This window comes from Nothoprocta perdicaria, unplaced genomic scaffold (genome assembly GCF_003342845.1).
Source record: "Nothoprocta perdicaria isolate Ctin4 unplaced genomic scaffold, notPer1 scaffold_128, whole genome shotgun sequence".
Classification (NCBI taxonomy): Eukaryota; Metazoa; Chordata; class Aves; order Tinamiformes; family Tinamidae; genus Nothoprocta; species Nothoprocta perdicaria.
In genome coordinates, this window is record NW_020454405.1 from 199,025 (window position 1) to 212,183 (window position 13,159).

At 46.8% G+C, this 13,159-nt stretch overlaps 2 protein-coding genes across 2 annotated transcripts in view; both read left to right on the plus strand.

The window, feature by feature from the left end:
• The window catches only part of HOXA10 (homeobox A10), a 2,799-nt gene extending 892 nt beyond the window's left edge, over nucleotides 1-1,907 (plus strand). The window contains exons 2-3 of the mRNA XM_026033355.1: nucleotides 539-582; nucleotides 1,401-1,907. Of these exons, the coding sequence (XP_025889140.1) occupies nucleotides 539-582; nucleotides 1,401-1,675 (319 nt within the window). The 3' untranslated portion in view covers nucleotides 1,676-1,907. The remainder of the gene's footprint in view (nucleotides 1-538; nucleotides 583-1,400) is intronic.
• Nucleotides 1,908-8,326: 6,419 nt separating this feature from the next.
• Nucleotides 8,327-10,302, plus strand: HOXA9 (homeobox A9). The gene is made up of 2 exons (XM_026033350.1): nucleotides 8,327-8,864; nucleotides 9,919-10,302. Exons 1-2 carry the CDS (start codon nucleotides 8,327-8,329, stop codon nucleotides 10,155-10,157), a joined length of 777 nt encoding a protein of 258 aa, XP_025889135.1. The 3' UTR covers nucleotides 10,158-10,302.
• The last annotated feature ends 2,857 nt before the right edge of the window (nucleotides 10,303-13,159 follow it).

Sequence of the window (13,159 nt, forward strand, 5' to 3'; positions counted from 1 at the left end):
AAAAAAAAAAGAGAGAGAGAAAAAAAGCAATTGAGGATCATAGTGGCATCACAGTGCAAAAGGAGGATCCCAGCAGCCCTGTGGGGCTGCCAAGAAGCGCTGCTCAGACTGACCTTCTGAACTTTGTAATATTCGGGCATAGGGTTGCAGTAAAAATTAATGTCCATCCTATAGTTAAAAACCCTCGGAGCCATCGCTCTGGGCAACTTTAGCCTGCATGCGGCTTAAACGTATAGGAAAACAAGATCAATCTTTCCCCAGTGATGTGAAGGTGCCTACCAGATAACAGAGATGTTTGTAAAGCATCCAAAATAAGCAATAGGCAGTGCCAATAAATAAACCTATTAACGCGGTAAGTTATATTTTACGATCCAGAATGCTTTTCGGAATAACAGCCGCGCTGAAATGTGCCATCTATGAACTGCTATCAAATTAGACTGATGAATGCACCACGAATATCCTTCAGCGTCTACACTGGATAACAGGGTTGTTATTTATTCATTTGCCTATTTATTTCCCTTCCTGATCCTCATGGCAGAAAGGAGAAAGGAACTCCCTTTCCCTGGGCTACAGGCTTTTCAGGTGCTTTCTTTCTGCAGCATTTCAGACGCCCTGTTATTCCTTCAGGCCTCCCGTTGAAAAATAATTTGGGGGGAACAAAAAGCAAGTAGAAAGCAACTAGAGAATCAGCCCCAACATCACGAACCATTCTGAGTCTTCGAGGGATCGGTATTATTCATTCCCATCCGCTTTCAATAATAGGAAGAAATCTGCTGCAAAGGGGAATTTTTGAGATTTTTTTTTGTTTTATTTCTTTTCCTCCATGAAATCGTTTGGAAGCAGGGAGGCAGGAGGAAGCTCTGCGGGAAGGCAGGGACTAGAGGCAGGAAGGCTCCGGCTCCGCAGCTCACCCTGTTTTGTGCCACTGGAGCACACTTAGGGAGCTCAGATCCGCAAGTTTTGCTTTTTCTTTTTGGAAACAGGTGCTTGGAGGAGGCGAAGGGGAAAATGCCCCCAGAGTAGCCACTAGGCCGCTCCCAGAAGTGTAGGCTGAAGAGGGGACCGGCAAATGGCTGTTTTGGGGGGCCGAGATGAGCTGCACACCAGACACCTTTTCCTAGAATTTTGGGTCAAAAGCAGCCTTTTTTTTTCTTTTTCTTTTTTTTTTTTTTTTTTTTTTTTTTTTTTTTTTTCCCCCTCTCAGCGGTTTCTCGGCTTTTCGGAGCTGTTTTAGGCTCAGGGAAACGAGGTTCCCCCCTACGCGGCCTCCCTACGCTTAAGCTGCGCCCGGGGCCGCATCTCGAGCAGCCCCTGCTCACACGCTCTTCCCCACCTCTCCCTTCCCAGTTCCTGGCCTCCTACCCGCTGGTAATGTCCCTCTTTTACTTTCTTAAAACTAGGCAATTCAAAAGGAGAAAATGCAGCAAACTGGCTAACCGCAAAAAGTGGCCGAAAGAAACGGTGCCCCTATACCAAGCATCAAACTCTCGAGCTGGAAAAGGAGTTTCTGTTCAATATGTACCTGACTCGTGAGCGTCGCCTAGAGATCAGCCGCACAGTCCACCTCACAGACAGACAAGTTAAAATCTGGTTTCAGAACCGCAGAATGAAACTGAAGAAAATGAACAGAGAGAATAGAATTCGGGAGCTCACAGCCAACTTTAATTTCTCTTGATGAACCTATAAACACATCTTTATGGTTTAAAGAGCCAGTATCATTTTCCTAGGCTGTAGACATCTGCACCTGTATGGATTAACTATTTTAGACGTTCTCAGTATGTCCTTAGCCTCTTTATAGCTGTTTCTGGGCAAGGTGGGAGTGAGGGTGAACCGTGCTAATTCACAAAATGCCATGTATGAACTTGCCTCATTCCTTTAGATTTCCCGGCTCTGAATTATGCTTTTTTATTTTTTTTCCTACAAACAAAGAAATATTATTTCAAAAGCTGCAAATATCATTCCACTCTATATCCCTCTGAAAAGTAAACAGGTTCAGTTAAAAGCACATTCCTTTAAATTATAGGTGATGTAACTTGGACTGTATGTACCCTCGGAGTGAATAATTTAAGTCTTGCCATATTTCCATATATTGAGCACTCAGCTTTCCCCTCTCTGTTTCCCTTTTCTCCTCCCTCCCCTCTTTTTCCTTCGAAAAACGGGATTTACAGTAATGATGTGCAGTCGTGCTTTAAAAGGGCTTCATGGGCACTGGTGTTAGGAGCATTTCCCCCCCTTYACCTTAAAAGTCAATAATACAGCTGTAAATTTGGCCAGGAAAATGAAATCTCTTCTCTTTAAAGGTATGAAAGAGTTCGTGTTTCTTATGGACTAAATTATGACACTTACCTCTGAAATTTTCTCTTTCTGGTTGTAGATATTCACTTAACGTGGTTTTGCTTACATATGTGGAATTAGTGAATTTTTGTCTATAAATAATGTTACCGAAGGTAACACAGGACAAGCACACAACATTCCCCTCTATAGAAAAAAAAAATCCTCACAAATTTCATTCAAAAGTGTCTATCCTGAACATCAGAAGGACTTTCTGAGCCAGAGTCTAAGATAGCGGGGGAGAATATGTTCGTCTTCCATTATACTGTGAAGTTACATGTATTAAAGGATCAAATATATAGGTAGAAAGAAAGAAGGAAAGAAGAAAAGAAAGAAAGAGAAAAAAAATGAAAAAAAAAGAAAAAGAAAAAAGAAAAAAAGAAAGAAGGGGAAAAAATATAAATACAGATATGTATAAATGTCTATTATTATGAAAATGCCGATACTGTTTTAAGCAAATGCATTCTATCGTTATTATAAATGTTAGTTCTAGCTATATCTAGTTCTTACCTTAAATCGGAATAAATTAATATTGTAATGCTGCTGTGCGTGAAAAAAAGACGATGTTTATGTTCTCATAGAAGAATAAAAACGTGGAATGAATCCTTTTAATTTTACCTCTTTTTGTGACTGTTTATCCTCAGGTTCTACTTTATGTCTTCGAGAACTTTTACAACAGGAATAGTTGCCTAAACCCCCTGCAATTACTTTAGGAATCTATTTAAATATTACCTAGACGGTCGTAATTTGTCTGGGCCATATAGCGATGGTGCTCTAAGGTTTGTCGGCTTTTGTTCAGTTTTATGACTTGCTAGTATATCTGGATTGTTGCTGTCTTGAACGAGTGGTTTCAGTTGACTGAGGAGCTGCATGGACTGAGGAAGCAAATTACTATTTCGTGAGGGTAGGGAACCCTTTTTTTTTTTTTTTTTTTTTTTAATCAAACACCTACAAGTGTGTGGAGATCTTTAACTCCAAAGGACAATGAGAAATAAAAAATCCAGCTTTATCTCAGGGCTCAGAAGAATCTGTGAAGGTGAGCACATGGGCAGGGGGGACCGMACTCTCCCTGCTGCCACCGGACCGCTTGCAACCCCCTCAGACAAGGCTGTGTACCCCTACCTGGCTGCATGAGGACGAGCTTATTTAACCAATGCTGCTTTTTGCATCCTCCCTCCCTTCTTTGCTGCATGTTTATCTAGCGGGGTCGTGCACAAAGGGAAGGCAAAACGAGGGCTGGGATAAGAGCGACAGCTAATGCTTTCTTCCAGGCTATGTGTGCGCTGGGAGGAGGAGGAGGAGGAGGGGGGATAGACTTTGAACCCGGGCTTATTGGGAGCCGTTAGCTTTTTATGATGTAACATTGTCGTGCACGGCCTTTTCTTCCCGTTTGCGTCYGCATGGAGAGGCGAGGGCTGCCCGTAGGGGAGGTTATGAGGATATTTCTCTTGTTTTCATTAATGCAGCAGGGCTGGCTGGGGGGTGCGAGGGGAGCGCGCGGGCTGCGCGGGCGGGCGGCAGGTTTGTTTTAGTCACGTTTCTGGTTTTATTTTCGTAGCGGGATCCTTGCGTTAAAGACCACGGCTATGGGGAAAGTAATAATTAGCGCCTGCGAACTGCTCTGTGGTTTAGGTAGTTTCATGTTGTTGGGGCTCCAGCTTTCTCTCTACAGCACGAAACTGCCTTAATTACTTCAGCTGATATCATCACCAGGTATGCTTGGGGCGAGGGTCCTTTGTGCCCGAAGAAATCTTAACACTGAAGTTATCTCTAGGCGTCAAGTCCCAATGCCACTGCTTCCCATCTGCAACGGAGGCTCCTGTGATTCCTCAGAAGGGGAAGCTTGACAAGTTCTTCAAGGTTAGATAGCACCTAGCGAATCCTTGCCTGCTTATGGGATTTTAATATCTCTTGCGGGCTGCATTCAAGGTCAGGTGCGTTTTGGCATTCTGCTCCGTGTGGGTCGAGCTCCGGTGGGGGCGGTGGTTGAGGGCAGTGGGGGGATGTTTTATTTGTTATCTTTGTGTGGATTTATTAAGGAAAAAAATAATAACTGAGGTTCTCTGCTGCCTGGTGCGGGCAGCGAGATCAAGTGTGCGTCACGGCGGGCACCTGCGCGGCCAGGCCTCGTGCTTGGCCGTGCRCGTTGCCCTCGCTCTCCTCCTCCCCATCGCGGAGCTCGCTCGGTGGCTGCGGGCCCGCCCGCCCGCGGGTCCCGCTCCGACGGGGCGCCCCGCGCTCGGCGGCCGCGGCCCGCAAGGCCTCGGTGACGATCACGACCGCTGCGCGCCCGCGGGCCGCGCTCCGCCGCCGCGGAACGGGCAACAGCGACCTCTCCGGGCCCGCCACCGCCGCCGCCGCCTTTGTGTCCGCCGCGCGCCCCGGAGCCCGAGCGGCCCCCGGCTCCTCTCGCCCGCCGCGCCAGCGGCACCGCGCCCGCCTGGCAGGGATGGGGGAWGCCGGCGGGGGGCTCCATGCTTGTATACAAGGCAGAAAAATTATATGTAATAGAAAAATAGCATGGAAAAAAAAAAACACATTTTTGTGTGTTTTTATCTTTTTCTTTTTTTCGATGATATTTTCCTCTTCCAAAAGATGTGTTTTTCTACAAACTCGCAGCCGAGCTGCAGGAACTCGGAGCAGTCTGGAAAGTGGAGTTTAACTGGTGCCCTAACTGGGTCCTTGTAGAAAGGGATGCCTTGCCCGGAGCAGAAGCAGATCTTTGCCTTGCGTCTGCCTCACCATACACTGCGCGTCTGACGGGCGTATCTGCTTTGTCTGTGTACATATAGGGAGTATATTAATGGTATATGTGTGTACATGTCTTCCTGGATAGCCCTTGCACGCAGGTTTGCCTCTGTGCTGTGTTTTCCATTTGAATCATGTCACGCGGATTTTGAACCGCATCCCTCAAAACCTGAATCTTTTTTTTTTCCTCCTGACGTCGGTGCCAAAACATCTCTGTGTACCTGCAGAACGGACGAGGCGGTATGAGGCCGTTTGCCATGTCAAGAGACCCCGAAAAAGAAAAAAAAAAAAAAAATAGAGAGAGACGAGAGAGAAAAAAAAGGCGATCCTGAACTTCCAGTTCAATAGAGATCGCAAAAGCTGCAGAACCCCCCCTAAAGCCCCTAGCCTGTGTACTCGCTCTGCTAATGAAATAGCACTTACTGATGCCCCTTACTTCCCAAAGACGACATCCTTCCTGTTGCAGTGGAGAATAAATGCCACCGGGACTGCAGCTTTCCTAATTTGATTATGCCGGGATGGAGGTCAGGGAGGATTTTTATTTAGCCAGGATCGCCGAGAGAGGGCTTCATTCCTGGCTATTCCAAGCTCACATTGCAATTTGACTTGAACTTTTTTTTTTTTTTTTTTTTTTTTTTTCCTGCTTGTGGTCTGTTGCATCTGTGTAACTCATCGTGATCCTTAAACAGTTAGAAACGCGGATTGTACGAGGCTAATGTCGCTTTCATGAGTCGCGGGGCCCGCATGTAGAATACACTTCAGAAAAACTCGCTGTAAAAGGACTGGAAGAGCGGCGAAAGATCGGGTGATATTATCAAAATCTTGACCGCGTGAAAAATGTCCACAGTTATTTGCTAAATTTTAACTCTTCCTTTCTGTACCYCCCCTCCCGACGCATGCTGGCAGTGAAAAAAAAAAATAGAGAGAAATAAAAATCCAGACACGTTCTTTTAAATGTTATTGTTATTGTTATTCATTTGCTATTATTTTTGGTGAGGAACCAAAAAATGAAACCCACTGCAAGTTGAGAACCCAAATTCGAATATAAACATCCAGGACTCCTGCAGCTAAGATTATTTTTTTTTCTGAATGGAAAAAGGAAGTTCTACAATCACATTTCACCACAGCTGACTCTTAATAATAAATACAAATGACGTGGAGTTCCGTCTTTCCAGGAAAGAAATACATTTTTTTCCTACTACGACGTGTCCTTACAAAGGCAAAAAAAAAAAAAAAAACAGTCGAGGAGATACTTATTTGCATGTTTTAAATTGTTAGAAAATAATGGGCTACTTGTTTGTGAAAACCTTGTTCCTTATTTTTTTTAACTGCAAGGGGGGATAATAGTTTCATTATGGGCCTTTACAATCCAGAACGGGGAGAGGGAGGGTTGTTAATATAGGATGTCTGAAAGATTTCTGATTAAACTGTTGGGAAGACATTAAAAGAAAAAGCAAGAGAGAAGGAGAGAGGGGGAGAGAGAGCGGCAGACAGAGAGAGACAGCCCACATAGCGCTGTAAAACTAATTAGAACCACACTTTTGCATGCACAATATTTACACGTGATTTTAATTATTAGCCCGGCGTCCCTACCATTTGTTGGGGTCTATTTTCAACAACAACCAAAAATCTTTCGAGTAAATTGAGCCTCTTACGGAGGATTTCTTCCCCACTGCATCCCATTGACCACACTTCTTCGCAAACAACAGGCAATAAACAGCGTGCACGTCGGCCGCAGAAAACCCCGAAGTCCACAGTCATATTTGCAAAATGTCCAGCGACCGCTTCAATCCATAGCACTGGACTTGCATCTGGCCGCCTCTTACTTTCCCCCGCGCGCCCTCCCCTCCTGCTGCAGAGGGCTGTAACCCTCCGCTGGGCTCCTCATGCGGCTGCTCTGCGTCCTGGAGGCAAAGGACGTGCCAGCAAACAAATAATTACATTTGCACATAAATTTAATTCACCGGGATGCGGCATAAGCGGCACAAGCGAGCGCCCTTTTTATAGCCACCGCGACAAGCAGGGTGCCTTTCGGCAGCGGGCAAAGGCTGCGCTTTTTTTTTCTCCCCGCTTTCCCCGCGCTGCTTTGGCGCATGTTTAAGCCCGGGGCGGCTGGATCCGCGCGGTCGCCCTTTCTCCGCTCCGAGCCGCCGCTCCGCGGCCCTGGCCCGCGCAGCCCCGCGCCGCGGAGCCGCCGGGCCGGCCAAGGGCACGGGCGGCCGCGGGGATGCGGGGCGGGGGGTGGGAACGGGGGGTCGGTCACTGCCGCTCCCGGCGTGCGGGGCAGCGCGGTCGGGTGCGCAAGACCCGCGGGTCGGCCGCGACTTCGGCGGCGGAATAAAATAAGTTAAGTTTATAATAATAGTAATGAAAAGAAAAAGGTGCGGATTTGCCGAGTCCACGGTGAAAGGAGCTCCCGTCGTCGTCCCCCCGGCCGGGCCGGCGAGGGCAGACAGTGCCGAGCCGTTTCGGGAAGAGGATATGCTGAATTTGACTTTTCCTGGGCAGCTCCAGTTAGCTCTGAACTCAGCGGAACAGTATTATTTACAGTTAGTTCCCAAACTAAACACAATAGTATAATTTAACCTTTCCAAGCACTCGTAAATTTTTACTGCTGCGGAACACAGCAATGCAAATGAGTACGCTCATAGTTACTGACTTAATAACAACCCTGTGGCTCCTGAAACAATAACTCCTTATGAAATATAATAAATRTATATTTAAATACAGTATGCTGCAATTGCTATTTTGCTTTTCTTTTATTGCTTCAATTATTGTATAATTTTATGTGGAGATCTCCGATCAGAAGGATTCTTTTTATTGTATTTTTTTTCACAGGGAACACGACCCACTGATGGGATGATTAATTATGATATAAAATAGTCCGCTTAGGGAAAAAAAAAAGGGGGGGGGGGCGAGGAGCAAGGATTGGGGGGGCGCGCGGAAGGCGATCTTTTAATCTCAGCTGGCCGCAATTAAAACAAAACCCCCGCCGCATAAACTCGAATATCCCTTTGCATAAAAACATATGGCCTCGCTATAAAAATTACGGCTGGAAAACACTGGCCCATTAATAGCCCGCGGACTGATTTATACTTTATTGTTCTGCTCGCCCGCCACGTGACGCGCGCAGCCAATGGGCGCGCGGGCGGCCTCCAACTTATTAGTGACTCTACTTGTTCCCCGGGACCGAGTAGTTGCGGGCGAGGCGCGGGCCCCAAATTGCGGCGGCTCCGGCGCCCCGGCCATGGCGGCCCCGGGCACCCTCGGCACTTACTACGTGGACTCCTTCCTGGTGGCCGAGGGCGACGAGCTGGCTGCGCCCCGCTACGCGCCCGCGCTGCCGCCGCCGCCGCCGCCACCGCCGCGGCCGTCGGCGCTCGCCGAGCACCCCGAGCTGGCTCCCTGCAGCTTCCAGCCCAAAGCGCCCGTCTTCGGCCCCCCGTGGAGCCCCGCCGGCGCCAGCGGCGTCCCCGCCGTCTACCACCCGTACGCGCAGCACCAGGCGCCGCCCGACGGCAGGTACATGCGTTCGTGGCTTGAGCCTGTGCCGGGCTCCTTGTCCTTCCCCGGGTTACCTACCAGCAGGCATTACGGCATTAAACCTGAACCGCTGGCGGCCAGAAGGGGTGACTGTACCACGTTTGACACTCACACTTTGTCTCTGTCTGATTATGCTTGTGGTTCTCCTCCAGTTGATAGGGATAAGCAAAGCCACGAAGGCGCATTCTCTGAAAGCAATGGAGAAAGTGAGGCAAACGGAGAGAAACCCCAGATTGATCCAAGTAAGTGGCACTGCAGGGGTAATGGACTTCAGGGCGCCGCGGCGGCCGCGGGGAGGTGCCGAGGTGCGGGGCTCGTTGCGCGCCGGCTGCGGCGGCCCCCGCGCAGGGGCTGGGAAAGCCCGCGGGGTCTCTCGGGGACTGCTGGATCGGGAGCTGGGAGGGCTCCGGCTCTGCCGGCCGAGAGGGAAGCGAAAACCCACCCGGCCAAACAGCAACATCTTAGGGAAAAAAAAAAAAAAAAAGAATAGCGACCCCCAGACTCGTCCCCCCAGCACCCTCCCCGAGCAAACTCCGTGGGACGTGAGCGGACTGTGCTGAAAGGGGRCTCGGGTAGCCCCTTGAGAGGCTGGAATTTGTGGCCGCTCTCGGGCAAGGCTGTTTGTCCTGGGGCATCGAGCATCGCCGTGGCTTGATCCACCCTCAAATACCACCCCCCAACACACACCACCTCCCTCTCCTCGGTGGGCAAACCTGAATGCCCCCAGGACAGCTGAGCAGGGATAAAGGTCCTGAGCAGGCGAGGCTTTAATTACGGCAGCCCTAGGCTGAGCCGCCAGCTCCTTGGGTCTTGCCTCTGAGTACACGGCAGAAGGTCAAAATTCAGGAGAGAAAAAAAAAAAAAAAAAAAAAAAAAACAGTGGCCTGCTGGTCTGGCTGGCCACCCTCGGCTAATAACCGGAGGCTCGTGTGTGTAGCAGGGAGAGAAAGGGACAAGAGATGCAGCAGAGAGAAAGCGAGAGAGGCAGAGCAGGCAAAAAGGGATTTAAAATGGCATCCTACAAACAACTAAAATATGTAGCTACAGCGAGGGGCGGCGGGGGCTCCGCCGCGTGTGGCTGCGCGTGACCTCTYCGCGCGTCTCTATTTGGGTCCCATTGTGTCCCACCTTTCTGGATGTCTGGGTACACGAGGGGGAATGTTGCAACCCCCCATATCGGGATAGGCAGGCGCGATGCCGCCACCGCACCGAACTGCGGAGCTGCGGGGTTTTCTCCTCCTCGTCCTCCCCGCCCTCTCCCCTGAGCCTGAACTTCTCCTCTCATTTTCCTTGCAGATAATCCAGCTGCAAACTGGCTCCACGCAAGGTCCACCAGGAAAAAGCGGTGCCCCTACACGAAGCATCAAACGCTCGAACTGGAAAAGGAATTTCTGTTCAATATGTATCTCACCAGGGACCGTAGATACGAGGTGGCCAGGCTGCTCAACCTCACGGAGAGACAAGTGAAAATCTGGTTTCAGAACAGGAGGATGAAAATGAAGAAAATCAACAAAGACCGGGCGAAGGACGAATGATGGCGATACGTGGGTTTGAAAGAGAACGCATATATYAAAAGAAACAACACCAGTAAAAACAAAAATCAACAACAACAAAAAAAATTCCTCCTCTCGAGTCCTACCATACAATGCGTCTGGGTCCAGGCCTCTCTCTTTTTTTTTTTTTTTTCCTTCCCCATGGCAAATTCTGGTTATGATTGTACCTTGATTGTCACAGTAGCATGGAGGCCAGTTTGCCAGGAGAGGTACAGTAAGACTTTTAATTTTCTCATAGGAAAGCAAAAGGGGGCATTAGCACGAATAGGCTGTTTAGATGGCTTGTATAAATCTACCTGTTTCTTCACTTGCGGAAAAAAAAAAAAAGAAAAAAAAAAGGAAAAAAAATAAAACAAAAAACTACCTTTTCATAATGCACAACTATTTACGGACTGTGTAGTTTAGTCTACGTAGTTAATTTTATTCGCTCTTTGCGTGGCAGAGAGAGTTCTGCTCTAATACTTGAACACTGTGTTTTATTGTGGTAATTATGTTTGTGACTCAATTTATGTGCTTGGGTGCTGTACCGGATGTAATTGTGTAAGCTAGAATTCAATTTGAACTCAGGTTGTTTATTATAAAAATGGCATAGAGTATAGCTCTGTAGTGTATTAAGTCTTTTCTGTATAATTAGACAGTWAACCTTTGATTGTAAAAATATATATTATATATATATACACCAATTGAAACACGAAGAAGTAGAAAAAAAGGAACTTTGTCTGGGATGTCTAGGAATTACGGTTCTCAAAATATTTCGAAGCAAGTCATTTTAGTATGCGCAGTTGATATATATAGTACTGTCTTTGTCAATTGTATATATAATCTATATATTAAGAAAATAAATAAGCAAATTAGCTTAAATATTGTTTTTGCACCAGTGAGCAGTTATCAGTTTTGGGAGCTATACGTATATGTGAGAAAAATAAAAGGTAACTACCTATCGTTTACGTTTTTATTTTAATCAAATAATTTGATGGTTATTGTAATGAAGGTTAATTTTATTGATAATAAATTATACACTATGAAAACCTGCATTTGGTTATTGTAAATTTGTATCGACTATAAAAAAAAATAAATCTGGGAAGTTATGTTGTTGCAGAACGTACACTGTCTATTTTGAAATAGTTACCTCATGCCCTACTGACCAAATGGTTGTGTTGAAATGATATTTAACTTTTGCCAAATAAAATATATTGATTCTTTTATATTTTGTGATGTATTAAAATTATTAAGAAGAGGTTCTAGCACAGAACCACTGCGAGTCTCAGCCAGCAGGCTTGGCAGTGGAAGAGCAGCTGCAGAGGGAAGTATTTTTATTATTATTATTTCTGAGCCAAGGCAAACGGCTCTGTAAGCACAGAGTCGAGACGATAATTTGGGCAGATTTAAGTCCTAAGTGCATTTGCTTCCCTCAGAGCAGGCAAAGCTCGTGTGTCCCTCTTCCCAGTCCCCCCTTCCCGTCCCCCCCACCCCCGGATATAATTTCGTAAGCGGGTGCTTAGCAATGAAAGAAGGAGGCTCTTTCAGATACGAAGGGAACAAATACTCTGAAATTAGCGTATTTTAAAAAAAAATCCGGGCAGAGTGGGGGTATTCAAGACCAATCCAAAATGTCCGATGTTCTTCAGTGTGGGCAATAATGTAAATCAGGGCGACAGCGACATTTAAGCTGAGATATTTAATTAGCCTGCGAYAAAACGTCTAGGACTAAGTGTGCTTCAACGAGCTTTGTCCAGGGRCTCGCCTTATCCCTGCATCCATTTTAAATCCCCTTCCAGAGATAATTGCCCATGCAAAATATGTTATTTAAAGCGTCGCCCATTATTCTCTTCCCTTGCGTTCACATTTGTGATTTTTTTCCCCTTTTCAAATGTCCCTTGGCAAATAAAAACAATACGTTGTATTTTACTAGCCCCTTGGATTATATATGCACATATACACAGACACACACATATAAAATTTTACAGACAATTATCGTTGAATTTATGGTCTCGATTTTACTCGCTGGTTTAGCGCAAGGAAAGAGCCGAGCTGGCAGCAGGCTAGAGCCGGGAAGGCAAAATACATAGAACAAATAAACAAATAACATAAAATAAAGAAGGGCTCTTTCGGGTGGAAGATTTCTGTACCCACCCTTCATCACACGCACCCCTCCCCCGCCACCCTAAGCCAAACCGAGCTGAGAAATAAGAGAAAAATAGCCAAGTCAGTGAGCGGGTTGAAATTTACCCTTGTTTGGGGCGGACATCTTACTGCTCAGCGTGGATATCCTCCATAACATGATCCCACCCCACCTCTGCGCAACGCTGAGCAGTGCTGGCCAATATAGGGAAGAAGGGAAGCCTTGTTTTTGCACGAGCACATGCTTGCATGCATATAGATCTGCGTGTATGTATGTATTTATTTAAAGTAAAATAAGAGGGAACCCGCTTACGGTCTTGACAGAAGTTGTTGTTAGGAAAATTCAGAGACATGCAGTGCAATAAAAGAAAATGACTGCTGTAACCATTTATGGGGTGTAAAACGCTGCAGGGCTAAAGACAAAAAAAAAAAAAAATCTTTGGGAGCCGGCGAGATGTTTGCAGATGTGCAGAACTGCGGAAGAAGGACAACAACAAAAAATAATTCCCCTTTACCTTAAAAAAATAATAATAAAAGGAATCCGGAGTTAGAGGTGAGGAGCTCTAATTAGTGTCGGGGAACCGGCTCTGGTGGGCGCCCAGAAAGCCCCCTAATTGCTCCCCGAGCCGGTATTTGGGGATGCTGGGACGCCCTCTGTTGTTGCAGACGGAGGCGACTTCAAAGAATCGGCATTAAGAGTGTGTAATAAATGACGGGTCTGCAAACTGTCTGGAATTCGGCCCTTAATGAGTTTACAACTGTCCAGCCACAATTAAGATTTCCCACAAAAGCCTTTTCATTTGTTTTGTCTGGCTGTTTTAGATAAAGCGGGCGAGCGGAAATAACAGCCTTTTATTGCTCCC

Bases quoted from the DNA above. Each gene is read 5' to 3' on its own strand.
- HOXA9 (XM_026033350.1), top strand. From the start codon at position 8,327: ATGGCGGCCCCGGGCACCCTCGGCACTTACTACGTGGACTCCTTCCTG. The intron at 8,865-9,918 runs GTAAGTGGCACT...TTTTCCTTGCAG, and splicing joins GAAACCCCAGATTGATCCAA to ATAATCCAGCTGCAAACTGG.